General features: G+C 41.0%; 1 protein-coding gene across 1 annotated transcript in view; it reads left to right on the forward strand.

Moving 5' to 3' along the window:
- Positions 1-76: 76 nt before the first annotated feature.
- The window catches only part of PDE6D (phosphodiesterase 6D), a 51,867-nt gene continuing 36,365 nt past the window's right edge, over positions 77-15,578 (forward strand). Inside the window, exon 1 of the mRNA XM_049614695.1 lies at positions 77-345. Within this exon, the coding sequence (XP_049470652.1) occupies positions 296-345 (50 nt within the window). The 5' untranslated portion in view covers positions 77-295. The remainder of the gene's footprint in view (positions 346-15,578) is intronic.

Genomic DNA, 15,578 nt, shown 5'->3' on the forward strand with positions numbered 1-15,578 from the left:
CGTCCCCCCCACCCCCTCCGCGAAGCCGCTGAGTATTTCTATTGGCTGGTCAGGTTGCCAGTCGGCGAGGCGGGCTTTCCATTGGCTTCGGGGCGGGCACTCCGAGGCTAGGGGGAAGGAGAAGAGATCAGGAGCGGGAGCTGAGGGGAGGGAGAGGCCGGTCCGGGTCTGGCCGCTACCGCTGCTCGCCCGAGGTCTCCAGGCCGGGCTGCGGCTCCGTCCTCGGCTCCTGGGCACCGTCTGCGAGGCTCCGCCGGGCCAGCGTGGGAGAGCCGCGGGCGGCGGCCGCCGCATCATGTCAGCCAAGGACGAGCGGGCCAGGGAGATCCTGAGGGGCTTCAAACTGTATCCGCCCGGGAGCGGGGCGGGGCCGGGAGGACTTGGGAGGCGGTCGCTCGCTGAGGAGACTGGCGGGGGGCGAGGGTCGCGCCAGGTGGACACCGGACGGGAGTGCGGCGGGAGGCGAGGGAAAGAAAGGCGTCCATGCCCCCGGCGGGACCGGGCGCTGGAGGCGGGGCAAGGGGCGTCCTGAGGGAGGAAGGGGACTTTGACGCGAGCCCCGGGGGCTGGAGGCGGAGGAGACCCGGAATTGGGCCGGGAGAAGCGCGGAGCGTCGGACACGGGTGTCGGGGAGGCCAGCTTGGCTCCGAGCTTCGGCCCGCACCCAGAGGCCGGGAAGGGGTTGCGGCCAGCAGGGGAGGGCCGAGGGGGCGCGGTGGGCTGGCCTCGGAGCCCAGCAGCCCATTTGGCGGGAAGCACCGGGGGAGCAGGAAAAAGTGACTTGGAGCGAGTGACCTTGTGTGGGACAAATGCAGATGCTTGTGTGAAACTCTCCCGGGTTCCCCCATCCCATCCCATCCCATCCCATCCCATCCCACCCCCGCCTTGTTTCCACAACTTCTCTGCCTCACTTGTGGCTCCTTCCAGGACTGGAGCCGAGGAAGGTGGGGAAAGAGAAGTCCGGGATCGACCTTATCTTAATTCTGGCTTGGCCTTCTGAGGCATTGGATGGTGGCTGCTGCTTTCTCAGCTTTTCACTTTTCTGTCCAGCGAAATGAGGACCCTAAACTCGTGCGTGAGATGCCTTCAGGTGTTTGGGTTTTGCCCTGGGACTCCCGGCAAAGGTATCTGCTGGATCGCGTCGGTGTGGTTAACGCGTAGACAGGGTGGAGCTGTCCAGCAATTATTTGATTACGTTGGGGACACGGTAGGATTTAGCAGGATATAGAAATCATTGCCTCGGGCCTGTTGTGGTGCCGCCTGTGCAGCCTCTCTCCTTCACGTAGTGAGGAAGCCTCGTGTTTTAACGGAGTGTTGGTCGGTAACCGTATGATGCGGATGAAAAAATGCAATCCCGTACATTCCAATTTCACATCTTCCTGCTGACCTTAATCTCTTTTTTACATCCTGTGCCTACGATACGGAACATTCTTAAATTCCTCTCTCAGCGAAATCGTAGTCGTCCCTTTCGGTCTCCTCCCCTAACAGATTTGGTGGAGACTGTTCTCTGAGCCGCCTGTGTGTTTTCACAATGCCCACTTCAGCCCTGCAGGTTTTAATTGCTTTGTCACAGTCAGAAACCCAACTTGGTAGTAAATGTGAGAACCAGAGATGCAAAAAAGTTGCAGGATGTTTTGGATGTACCAATGAGAAGTTTCACACGGAAACTGACCTGCTGTGCTTCCTTTGAAAAAACAGAGGGCATCATCACCTATGCGTACTGCCATGCGTTGTAAACTTTCCTACTTTCACGTGGTGAAGTTTAGTGACAGTCTCTTTCATCGCTTCATGCACCTTTCCTTGTTTCTCTTCATAATGGCACCTAGAAGTAAATAGGGATGGCTGACGTGTTAGAAGAACTCTGACACAGATTTCATTTTTCCCTTAAGGAATTTGTATTGTTACTTAACAGGTATGCTGTAGACAGTAAAGCCAGAGACTGTGGAGAATTGGGAGATTTCAGAAGCAACGTTTTTATCCGATAGGAATTGATGTATTGCCGAAAAGAAGAAAGAATTTTTTAAATGGCTTTCAGACAAAGCAGAAGGGGAAAGTTTAACTTCTCACCTCATTCTGGGCTCTTGCAGCTGTCTTTCTTTGCAGAAAGAAAGCTTTGTCTTTCTTGCAGAAAGACGCTAAGGGACAAACAGGGAGGAGAGTAGAAAGAAGAACCTGCGACAGCCCACTAGAAGGGCAGGTGAATTAATCAGTTCAATGATGACGCTAGTGTGTCAAGAAACAGGCTTTCAGAGAAGGTTTGACCTGAGCTGATTAAATCTCAAGGGAAGCAGCCACATAAAAAAGTTAGCATAGGACCAATAAGATGCCATCGTCTGGTACCCTTTATTGACATCTGAGGATTAAGAGAGAAAAGGAAAAGAGTTCTAATATTTGCTAGTACCTTCGAGGAAAAAAACCAATATTTTAGTAAAACAAATGACCTGTCGCCCACCTTTTATTGGGTAAATTGTTTTTCTAAACTTTCCTTGTATCTGTTTCTGTAAGAGTTTTTTCTACAAAAAGAAAGTGCCGAGATATTCTCCTACTGACCGTGTTGACAATACTCATTTTTCACATTGACTATGTCTTTTTTATTTTTGCCAATTTAGACAAATGAAATCTTGTTTTAATTTGTATTTCCCTGGGTACCTAGATCCCTGGACAGGCAATATAGCATGGTGCTTAAGAGTGATTCCGAACTGTAGAGCTATATGCTGTCTGCGTTGGAATCCCAGCCTTGCACTCTTGGTTGTGTGTCCCTGAGCAACTCCTTTAACCTCTGCCTCAATTTCCTCATCTGTAATCAGGGATAAAAATAGTACTTATCTCATAGGATTGTTGTGAAGATTGAATGAGTTGATAGCTAAAAGCATTTTAAAAAAACACCTGATCCCTAGTAAGCATTATGTATTAGCTATTGTTAGAGAAGTTGCAAAATCTTCCGTTTGGCAATTTCTTTTCTGTGAATTTCTTGTTAATTTGTCCTTTGCCCATTTTACTTTTGATTTTTTTACTTTTCTTATTGGTTTATAGGTGTTTTTATTTTAATATCAATCATTTGCCTGTTCTGTATATTGCAACTATTTTTTATCAATGTATTGCTCATCTCCTTTTTTGTTAAGCAAATTTTAAATTATCATTTCAAATTCATCAATATTTTGCACATGGCTTTTGCATTTTGTGTCTTAAGAAGACCTTCCTGACCTTGGGCTAGTCATTCAACTCTCATTTTGCATCCATTTTTTTAATATTCAAACTGATAAAAATCATACAGATTAAGTGAATTGTTATAACAGACAGATAAAACAAGACCTTCCTTATCCCAAGATTAATTAAATACTCTTTATTTTCATCTTTTTTTAATGTTTAGCTCTTTAATCCACCTGGAATGTATTTACACAGATGATATGTGGTAGAACTCTAAGTTCTTGTGCAGTTTTAAAATAGATTTAGGGGAGCGCCTGGGTGGCTGTGCATACAGCCCACTTAAAAAAAATATTTAGTGGGGGGCGCCTGGGTGGCTTAGTCGGTTAAGCGTCCGACTTCGGCTCAGATCATGATCTCACAGTTCGTGGGTTCGAGCCCCATGTGGGGCTCTGTGCTGACAGCTCAGAGCCTGGAGCCTGCTTCTGAATCTGTGTCTGCCTCTCTCTCTCTGCCCCTCCCCTGCTCACGCTCTGTCTCTGTCTTTCAAAAATAAATTTTTAAAAAATGTAAAAAAAAAAGAAAAAGAAAAGAAAAAGAAATATTTAGGGACACCTGGCTGGCTCAGTTGATGGAGCGTGCAACTCTTAATCTTGGGATTATGAGTTTGAGCCCCACATTGAGTGCAGAGATTACTTAATATATATATAATCTTTACAAAGTAAATAAAATGGTATTTAAATTTTCTATTACAAACTCCAGCCACCTAGAAATGACCTTTATTGATAATTTAATACAGCCTTCCAATGTAGCTAATGTAATGTATTTGCTTTTATAAAAATAGAATCACAAGCATTATTTTGTAACTTACTTTTTTCACTTAATTTACCATGTTCGTAATTTCCAAAGATAATTATTTTTAATTGCTTTCCATGACATAGACGTATCACAGTCCTTTTATACTAGTTTTCTAGGGTAGTCTGTATAATGCACTGTTCTACCTATTCAAACTGCTCCTCCTCAAAATAAATATAATTGATCCTTGAACAACATGGGTTTGAACTATATGGGCTCACTTATGCGACAATTTTTTCAATAACTACAGTATACAGTATTGTAAATGTATTTTCCTTATTTTTTTGCATTTTCTCTTACAATTTTCCTTTTTGTTTTAATTTTTTTTTTAATGTTTATTCTTGAGAGAGAGAGAGAGAGAGACAGAGCTTGAGTGGGGGATGGGCAGAGAGAGAGAGACACACACACACACACACACACACAGAATCCAAAGCAGGCTCCAGACTCTGAGCTGTCAGCATAGAGCCCAATGCGGGGCTGTAACTCACCAACTGTGAGATCATGACCTGAGCCGAAGTCAGATCCTTAATTGACTGAGCCACCCAGGGGCCCCTCTTATGACTTTCTTTTTTTTTGTTAAATTTTTTTAATGTTTATTTATTTTTGAGGGAGGGGAGGGGCAGAGAAAGAGAGAATGAGAGACAGAATCCAAAGCAGGCTCTAGGCTCTGAGCTGTCAGCAAAGAGCCCTATGCGGGGCTTGAACTCACAGACCTCAAGATCATGACCTGAGTGGAAGTCAGACACTTAACTGACTGAGCCACCCAGGCACCTCTCTTACGATTTTCTTAATAACATTTTTTCCTCTTGCCTTACTTTATTGTAAGAATATGGTATATATTCATATATATAAGAATGGGTATACAGTGTATATGCTCTGTGTGTGTATGTGTATGTATATATATATATATGTATATATATATATATGAGTATATACCATATTCTTATACATATATAAGAATATATGCCATATTCTTATATATATATGTGTATATATATATATGTATATATATATATATATATAAACACATGAAGCACGCATTGACTGTTTATGTTGTTAGCAAGGCTTCTAGCCAACAATAGACTATTAATAAGTTTTGAAGAGTCAAAACTTATATACAGATTTTTGACTGTGAGGAGAATTGATGCCTCAACCCCTGCATTGCTCAAGAATCAACTGTACAACTTTATTAATATCAAGAAACTGACAGACTACCATAAGAAAAATTATGCTTTTATGATTTTATTATTTTTACTCCATCTGGAATTTGCTTTGGTCTAAGGTATGAAGTAGTAATTTAACTTTTTCTTTGAAGATTAGCTAATCATTCCTATTTACTTATATTCCAGAAGTTAATATAATATCTAGAATGTAAATGACTGCCTCCAAATCAAGAAGATATTTAACTGAAAATGGACAAAGGCTATGAACAGTTCACAGAAGAAAAATAGCCAATGAATAAGTTAAGAGATATTCAACCTTAATAACTCAACAAACTATCCCTTTTTCCCAATTAATTGACAAACATTTAAAAGGTTGTCAATAGGGGTGCCTATCTGGCTCAGTTGGTGGAGCCTGTGACTCTTGATCTTGGGGTCATGAGTTCAAGCCCCACGTTGGAGTATTTTTAATAAATAAAAAAATTTTTTTTAATGTTTATTTATTTTTGAGACAGAGAGACAGAGCATGAGCAGGGAAGGACAGAGAGAGAGAGAGAGAGAGAGAGACACAGAATCCAAAGCAGGCTCCAGGCTCTGAGCTGTCTGCAGAGAGCTCGACATGGGGCTTGAACTCCCAAACCATAAGATCATGACTTGAGCCAAAGTCAGACATTTAACCGACTAAGCCATCCAGGGGCCCCTATTAATTTTTTTAATGTTTATTTATTTTTGAGGAGAGAGAGACAAAGAGAGACAGAGCATGAGTGGGGGAGGGGCAGAGAGAGAGGGAGGGAGACACAGAGTCCAAGCAGTCTCCAGGCTCTGAGCTGTCAGCACAGAGCCTGACGCAGGGCTCAAACCCACAATCCATGAGATCATGATCTGAGATGAAGTTGAATGCTTAACCAACTGACCTCCCAGGTGCCCCCTCAAGGCCCCACATTGGGCGCGGAGTCTACAATAAATAAATAAATAAATAAACAAACAAACAATCAATTGATAATATTCAGTATTGGCAACTCTTGATGGAAAGGGACTTCATTTGCTTCATTTGCTGTGTATGTATAGCTTTTATGGAGAATAATTGAGACCTACAAAAGTTTACACATAACTGAAGCAGAGCATAGAGCAGTGGTTAAGAGTGTGGACTCTGGGTTCAGACTTAATGCCTCCACTATTGTTACCCTACACAGAGCATTCAAACTCGGAACCTCGGTATCCATTTAATTTCCTCAGAGGGTTGTTATGAGCCTTAAATGAGACTGCACATATAAAGTACTTAGTACAGTGCCTGGCACATAGTAATAAATGTTAACTGTGTTATTTGTTTTATTAATAATTACTAACATTATGATAATAACCATGATGTTAGTATTACTGGAAAGCCATTTTTTTTTCCCTGAGATAAACCAATGCCTTCATGCTGTTATTCTCCTTATTGAGAAACCATAATATTTCTGTTTTGCCTCTTTGAAGAAATGATTTAGTTAATAAGCAAATATGTATGCCTAGTGTTTTCTTGTTTTCTAGGAACTAATTACATTTCAATTTATGACAACAGAAAAAGAGCTAGTTTGGCTCAGAAGGTTTCTGAAAGTATTTTTCACTTGTGTTTTTGCATTTCCTGTCCATAGTTTGGTCCTGGATCCCCCATATCCTCTTTCTCATAGCACCTTGATCTTTGACTTTACTTCCAGTCAAAAATAGTTGGCTTTAGATCTTTTGTTCACTTAGATTTCCTTATTAAAAATAGTTGACTGGGGCACCTGGGTGGCTCAGTTGGTTAAGCATCCAACTCTTGATTTCAGCTCAGGTCTTGATCTCAGGGTCATGAGTTCAAGCCCCACGTTGGGCTCCACGCTGGGCATAGAGCCTACTTTAAAAAAAAAAAAAAAAATAGTAGACCGTCAAACTTTTCTTGAATATCAGTATTCCCTAATAGATGCCTTTGCCAAGTGTTAAAAATGAGTTTGTGGTTTATGCTTTTCTAAAATACAGTTTTGTTTGTCAACTGAAGCTCTGGGAAAGCAACCAAAACAGAGCATTCATATAGCCAGTGAACTCTGTGGATCACACATTGTCTAGTCATAAATTTCAAGTAGATTGTGATTGCTAGTATGTTTTCCAGGATCCTCAAGCATGGACTCTGAGAAGTTGTTATTATTATCCTGAACGGATTAAATGAATATAATGTCATATTGATCATGTTACTTAGAATTTTAAAATGGGTATTCCTACTTTCACATTTTGGGGAAGACTTTGGAATATAATTAGATATTTATAGTCTTCTTCAGACCTTCTAAATTTCTTTCAGGATTCTATATATGGTTTATAGTGAAAATTATAGTAACTTCTGGAGAAATGGAACAGAACATGGTAAGACTCCCATGAAAAATTCTAGCTGTATTGTCAATGTATTTGATAAAGGGCTAGCAACAGTGCTGAGGTTTGGCAGCCCTAAGTTCTTATTAAACTTGACCTCACTTTTGGCTCACAAGCCTTCCTTGTCAGCATTCTGCATCCTCAAATCCCCATGACAGAGGAGAACTTGACTTCTGAATGTATGGACTTGTCCCTATTCCTGAGCTTTAGCATCATAGGAAGGTAGTTTAAAGGCCAGTCATTGCTTGAATACTTAAAATTTAATTTTTAAGATTTTTAAGAGCAGTGTTCTTTATTTGCTTTTGACCTGCTGATAATTTTGGAGCTGAGAGGAAAAGCAAATCTATTTTCTTACAGTCCCATATCCATAAAGATCACAGTGATTGGCAAAGAAGGTAATAGTCCCACACGTGAGGAATTTGTTTGGTCTACAATGAGGGGGTCATGGTTAAGTGGTGCTGTCCCAGAGGAGAGGCACTAGAAACATGTCATACATACAATGATCTGAGAAGTGGGAAGGTTTGACCTAAAGATGAAAAATGAGGCAAAGGATGTGAGTGTTCTCTTCTGAAGCTTAAGATACTGTTCCAAAGAGAAGTAAACATGTTCTGTGTGGCTCTCAGAGAAGTATGAGACTCAAGGGTAGACATTATAGGGGACAAGGTTTACTTAGCCCAGTTTCTAACAATTAGAATTACCTTGAGGGGAAAAAGAAAAAAAAAAAAATACACACACACACACACACACACACACACACACACACACATATTTTCCAGAAAGTATTTTCAGCAGCACATGGGTGCTCCTGTCCATCAAGAGTATTGCAGCAGGAGATTATACATGCATCAGAGAAGGTGTTAGAGTAGATGGTCTCCAGAAGGACTCAAATCCTTTTCCAATACCGCATTTCTTTGATTTGGTGACAGTCATTCTTAATTAACAAGCATTCTTTTCAGCAAGTATTTCTATTCAGATATATGCTACACCTAAAATAGGCAAAACATTTTTTTGTAATTTGATATAATTAAACAAGATATCATTTCCATTTTCTTTTTCAGACCACTCTTCCTAGATACTCAGTATTGATGAAGTATTCTGTTCAGTGCATTGTGGATCCACTGATTCAGAGTCATGGAGAGCAGTTATTGTCTCTGAATTTAGATGCGGCCTACAGAACTAAACAAAATAGCTCTAATATAAATAACACTTTAACTATGACAAGAAGAAAAGGGGTGGCCTAATAATATCTGACCTTCCTATAGTCTTTTTCAATTTTTCAAAGTACTTTGATATATTATTACATTATGACAACAATTCTATACATTACTATCCTCACTTTCTAGATGGGAAATTAAAGATTGATGAGGTTATCACTGAGATAAAGGCAGAACCTTAATTTAAACCTTGCTTTATCTTTGTATAAACTGTTTTTTTCTACAGTGTACCATGATGTCTCTCTAGAGAAATTTTTTCTGTATTACTGATTTTGAGTTTAGAAACTTGCCTCGGTGTTTAAGTTACAGATTTATTTTTCACTTGAAAATCATTCTTTTCTATTGTGGTCTTCTTTGTTTTTCCTCAACTCTCAGTTACAGAGAGTAAGGTGTAGCTTGGGATTAGAGTTACTTGAAAAGGACATCTTCCAGAAAGTTTTAAGCAGCATGTATTAGTCTATTAGAGCTGCTATAACAAAATACCGTAGACTAGGTAGCTTAAACAATGGACATTTATTTCTCAACAGTTCGGAGGCTGGAAAGTCCAAGATAAGATACTCTCTCATTTGGTTTCTAGAGGGGTCTCTGCTCCTGGCTTGCAGATGGCCACCGTCTCCCTGTGTCCTCACATGGTGGCAAGAGAGTGGATGAGCAGATGGTAGGACAGCACAACTATACCATATGTGGCACTGCTACCTGGGTGACAGTTCTACTTGGAAAGGGTGGTTCATGGACAGGTTGTTGCTAAATGAAAGGGTTTTTAAGAGAGACTAAATCTGAGAATCTAACCCGGCCACTTTCATGGAATAAGAAATAAGGAATTTAAGCCTTTGCTTTTGAGCCATCTTCTGTGGAAAGAGCAAAAGCAGAGGAGCTCTGGCCTTAGGCTGCCACTTAACTGGCCATTCATTCAGACACGTGTTAGCAGGATCTATAAGTGCCATGTAAACTATTAACTGAATGCAAAATGATAAACCAGTTTCCATATCCAAAGAAGTTGTATAAGGGAGAGAGGAAGGGACAGTAACAGGCAGAACACAATGTGATAAGTGCCTAGTAGCATAAAGTGCTGTGGAATCTCAGAGGAAGAATGGCTGCTGCTGGAGGTGTTGTGGAGGACTTCAGAATTGTCATTTGAATAGGATCTTGAAAGATGAGTAGGTGTTGAGCAGTTTAATTTTGAAGACATTGGAGAGTAACAGGAAGAAAAATGATGATGTGAAAAATTCAGAAAGAGAGTGTTTCAGCGGGGATTTGGGATCAAGAAGGAGGAGGAAGGAGGGTTAAAAACAAGTCCTTGGAATTGCTGGAAACTATTCATTGACTGAATGAATATTTGAGACTCTACTGAACATCTGATGATCCCTTATGATCATTGGTGAGCCTTTTGACAGTACCTGATATTTGGGGAAACAAATTAACTATAATCTGCCAAGATTTGAAAATGGATAATAGATGAGGAAATAAAGTCACCAAGCATAGATTACTCTATTTTTTTTAAGTTTATTTATTTTGAGAGACAGTGTGACCAGGGGAGGGGGAGAGAGAGAAAGGGAGAAAGAGAGAATCCTAAGCAGGCTTTGTGCTGTCAGCACAGAGCCCAACACAGGACTCGAACTGACAAACCTTGAGATCATGACCTGAGCTGAAATCAAGAGTCAGACGCTTAACCAACTGAGCCACCCAAGCGCCCCAAGAATAAATTGCTTTATAAAGAATCTTGTGACCTAGGAAAGCAGAGATTAGAGAAGTGGCTTTAAGAGCCTGGGTGGCTCAGTTGGTTAAATGTCCAGCTGTTGATTTTGGCTCAGGTCCTGATCCCAGGGTCATGAGATCAAGCCCCATTTTGGGCTCCATGTTCAGCATGAGATTCTCTCCTCCTCCCCCTCCCCCTCCCCCTCTCCTCTCCCTCTTCCTCCCCCTGCCCCTCTCCCCTGCTCAAGCACACTCTTTCTCTTTCTCTAAAATAAATAAATGAATGATGGGTGGCTCAGTCCGTTAGGTGTCCGACTCTTGATCTTGGCTCAGGTCATGACCTCATGGTTTCATGAGATGGAGCCCCCTGTCAGGCTCTTTGCTGTCGTCCACAGAGCCTGCTTGGGATCTCTCTCCCTCTCTTCCTCTCTCCCTAATCCCTCCCTCCCCGTTCCCGTCTCCTCCATTGCCCATGAGTGCTTTCTCTCTGTCAAGATAAACATTTTTTAAACAATTTTAAATGAATAGCTGAATGAATGAAAAGTAGCTTTAGTAGATAGATCTTTATTAAAGAATGGAGGGGTGGAGTGCCTAGGTGGCTTAGTCAATTAAGTGTCCGACTTCGGCTCAGGTCATCATCTTATGGTTCATGAGTTCCAGCCTCTTAGAGCTCTGTGCTGACAGCTCAGAGCCTGGAGCCTGCTTCGGATTCTGTGTCTCCCTCTCTCTCTGCCCCTCCCCTGCTAGCTCTCTCTCTCTCTATCTCTTTAAAAAATAAATAAACCTTAAAAAAAAAAAAAAAGGAGGGGCACTTGGGTAGCTCAGTCAGTTAAGCTTCCGACTTCAGCTCAGGTCGGGATCTCACCATTCGTGAATTTGAGCCCCGCATCAGGCTCTGGGCTGACAGCTTGGAGCCTGCTTCAAATTCTGTGTTTCCCCCTCTCTCTCTGCCCCTCCTCCACTGACACTCTGTCTCTCTCTCAAAAAATAAACATTAAAAGAATTTTTTTTAAATAAATAAAGTATGGAAATCACTATGGTGCCTGACTGGCTCAGTTGGTACAGTATGAAACTCTTGATCTCAGGGCAGTGAGTTTAAGCCCCACATTGGGCATAGAGATTACTTAGTTTAAAAAAATGGAAATCACTTATTTAAGCTATCTAACCTTGTGCAAGTTGCTTAACATCTATAAAACAAGGAAAATGCTTTGTCTGCTTTACAGAGATGTTAGGAAATTTGAGTGAAATAATACATGCCTACTCACTTTAAAAACCATAGCTCTACAAATGCATTATGCTTACTATAGCATTGTTTCAATTATTTATTTTTGCTTTAAAGTTCAGGGTTGCTTTCTCTTTTGTAAATGTGTAGGTTTCATGTTTCAGGGTATTAATAAAAAGCCAGAGTCTTAGTGATTCTTTTTTACTCCAGCTTAGAAATCTGAAGCTTTGTTTTCACAGTTCTGGGAGGTAGTGACTATTAGAGTGATAGCAAAGGAAGCCTTCTACATGACACTTATGTCCTATTTGAAAACCAAAATCATCTTTGCTTTTGCTTTTCTTTTTTTAAGAGGATTATAACTTGAAGAGGGTACCTAACTGGCTCAGTCTATGGAGCATATAACTCTTGATCTCAGGATTGTGAGTTCTAGCCCCATGTTGGGTATAGAGATTACTTTAAAAAATAAAATCTTTAGAGGTACCTGGGTGGCTCAGTCCATTAAGTGTCTGACTTCAGTTCAGGTCATGATCTTGGGGTTTGTGAATTGAAGCCCTACATCGGGCTCTCTGCTGTCAGTGCAAAGCCTGCTTCCAATCCTCTGTCTCCCTCTCTCTGTCTGCCCCTACCCCTCTCTCTCTCTCAAAACTAAATAAAACATTTTAAATAAAGTAAAATCTTTAAAAAAAAAAAAAGAGGGTTATAACTTGAGGAAGTTGATTTCCCTCTCAATACTAGCATTTTTTAAAATCTAGGTAAAATTCACAGATCTCTGAATGTGGCTTTTGGTTAGATTCAAAGCAATATCCCTCTGCCTCCAAATAGTATATAAGAAATAGTGGCTGATACTTTCAGGAACATATCCTTGGGAAAGGACCTTGTATTATCTCTTCTTCAATCAGGAGGTTCTGGGAAGCAAATAAAAATGCAAAGTGGATCTCTAAGAATCTCTAGGGCTATGTCTATTCTAGCCTGTTTCTGACCAGTTTTAGGCACATAACTGCACACATCAGTAGAGTAATTGACCTGTTAGAAGAAAAAGGGTTTGTTTCATTTGACTTTGCTAGTGAGAAGACTGTGTTATATTTCAAATAGTGATCTTTTTCTCATTACTAAATTACTTGCCTCCACTGTTTCCCAGGCCAGTTTGAATTTTGATTGTATGCTTTCCAAACACAGTGCCTTTGCCAGGGCTAGAGTATTATTTCACAGGGATATCATCACCACTGATTACAGTGCTGCATATTATGTTTCAAGGATACTGAAACCTGGTTTCTCAGGGATCCATTTATATTTTCTCACCTTGTCCCCCACAAACAGGAAAAAATGCCACAGGGAAAATCACTGGGAAATTTTGGGGCAGAGAAAGATGTGTAAATGTCTGTGAATTAGAATTGGTTCTTATAAATGTAAGGATATGTACAGATTGCTCTGTGTAACCAGTGCTAGTGCAGAAAAAGCCTACAAGAAGGGCTTTGAAAGAAGTGATATTTAAGAATTATTGAAGGTTCGGGGTGCCTGGATAGCTCAGTCAGTAAAGTGTCCAACTTCGGCTCAGGTCGTGAATTTGCAGTTCATTAGTTCGAACCCAGCTTTGGGTTCTGTGCTGACAGCTCAGAGCCTGGAGGCTACTCCAGATCCTTTATCTCCCTTTCTCTCTGTGCCCTTCCCTCACTCATGCTCTGTCTCTCTCTGCCTCTCAAAAATGAAAAAACGTTAAAAAAAAAAAAAAAGAATTAACAAAAGTTTGGGGCACCTGGCCCACTCAGTCAGTAGAGCACGCGACTCTGGACCTCAGGGTTGTGATTTCAAGCCCCATGTTGGGTGTAGAGATTACTTTATAAATAAATAAATAAATAAATAAATAAATAAATAAAAGTAAAAGTAAAAGTAAAAGAATGAAGGTGGGAGCAAGAAAAGGAAATGAGTTCAGAAAGTGAGCATGGAGAGAGTTTGATTGGGGAGAGATCATAAAGGCAGAGTGTTAAAAGCAAGCACGAAGAAGAAAGAAAAAGAAAAAGCCACAACCCAAAACTAGGAAAGCAGAGCAAAGAAAGGCATTCCTATGATGAAAATGCTTAGGATACCACCAAATAGAAACTCCCTTTGTTTATTTCTGGTCATTGCAGCTGCTTCCAGCCCAGAGAAATGAGAAGAGAGAGGTTTTTCTTCATGCCTGTGACCTTGGTGTTGAAGCTTTGCCTCCTTTTGCTCTGGCCTGCCATGGTAGACATTAGCATATATCAGTATGTGCTGAGTCAGGCACTTTGCCTGGAAATTCTACTTACCTTGAAATTCCTCAAACTATAGGTAATGAACCACATGCCCATATATAATTTACAGATACTCTGCCAAGTCATGAATTCAACTTCAAGTAGAATGGGTTTTTAAATTCTAATGTGTTTTTACCTACAATTCGCCTGCCTGACTTAGCTGTTCTCCTTAGGGAGAAGGGGGGTTTTTTGGTTAGTTGGTTTGCTTCTTGTTTTTGCCGAGCTCCAGTTCTAAGTAGTCCTTTCGACAGCCTTCTGAATCCTCAGTGAGCAGTTCTCCATGTTTGGCTCCTGGATACTCTTCACTGAGCCTTGCTTTCTGGTTGCTCAGCCTGAGAGAGAGAATTCTAGTCAACCCCTCTGACTTGCTCTCTGATACTCATTGTGGTTCAACACACATTTGAGTGCCAATTATGGGCTGAGCACTGAGAAGGGGTAAATAATATTGTGCCAGTGGAATTTAGCTTGCATTCTGGTAAGTACTGTGATGCAGGTGTAAACGTGTACAGGTGCACTGAGAAGGGATCAAATAGCCTTGCCTCAGGGTGTATCAGGGACCACAGTTAGAGAGGAAGTTGGCGTAGCACTGTGGCTTTAAGGAGCATGCTGGGAGTGGGATGCATGTTGTAGGCGGAGTAGAGCAGCATGTGCTAAGCGCTGAAGCACAAGAATATACCGTCTTTGGGAAATGTAGCAACTAAACATGGCTGGAGGATAGGGTGCATCTGGGGGCTCAAGAATGGAATGAAAGGCAGAGACCAGACTCAGTGTCTTTCTTCCCCCCAACAAACCTTAATTTACCCTCTTAACTTCATTATCCCAGGGTTATAGCACTTAATTATACCTGCTACCCTCTGAGTTCTTGTTCTTTATCAAATTGTCCTTTCTACTTGACACTACCTTCCTATCTCACCCCTCTCTGTTGTTCTTTTAACCTACTATTAACTCATAACCCTTTAAAAAGAAAATCGGGCGGCTGGGTGGTTCAGTCAGTTGACTTTGGCTCAGGTCATGATCTTGGAGTTTGTGAGTTCAAGCCCTGCATCAGGCTTGCTGCTGTCAGCACAGAGCCTGCTTCAGATCCTTTGTCCCCCTCTCTGTCTGCTCCACCCCCGCTCATACTTTCTCTCTCTCTCTCTCTCTCTCTCAAAAATGAGTAAACATTAAAAAAATAGTTTCAAAAAAAAATCAACATTCCCCAACCCTGTTTTTTACAAAACTTGAACTTTATATGCCCCTCGGAAAGGTTTATGTCTGAAAATGGAAGGACTTTTTTTTATTGGACATTGACATAGGATTATACTGAGACCATGTCAGGACCAGAGGTCTTATCTTTGTATCTAGAACAGTCCTTAAACTATTACTGGTAAAAATCCAGGCTTTTACTTCTAATCCTTCACAGACCAATATTTTCATAAAATAAATAAAAATGAGTTATTAGAAAAATGACATACAAAATAAAAGCTGAAAAATTTTATTAGAATCAACAAATTACTCTGCTTAATTGCTATTAAAGTTTTTAAACACTTAACCTTGCCACAGACTGGTAACAGACCATTCACAAACCAGCTTCACTGGTCTGTGGATCACATTTTCGGCAGCACAGCTATAGAATCCTCAATACAGCTTGTGGGTA

The sequence above is a fragment of the Panthera uncia genome (genome assembly GCF_023721935.1).
Source record: "Panthera uncia isolate 11264 chromosome C1 unlocalized genomic scaffold, Puncia_PCG_1.0 HiC_scaffold_3, whole genome shotgun sequence".
In the NCBI taxonomy this organism is placed as follows: Eukaryota; Metazoa; Chordata; class Mammalia; order Carnivora; family Felidae; genus Panthera; species Panthera uncia.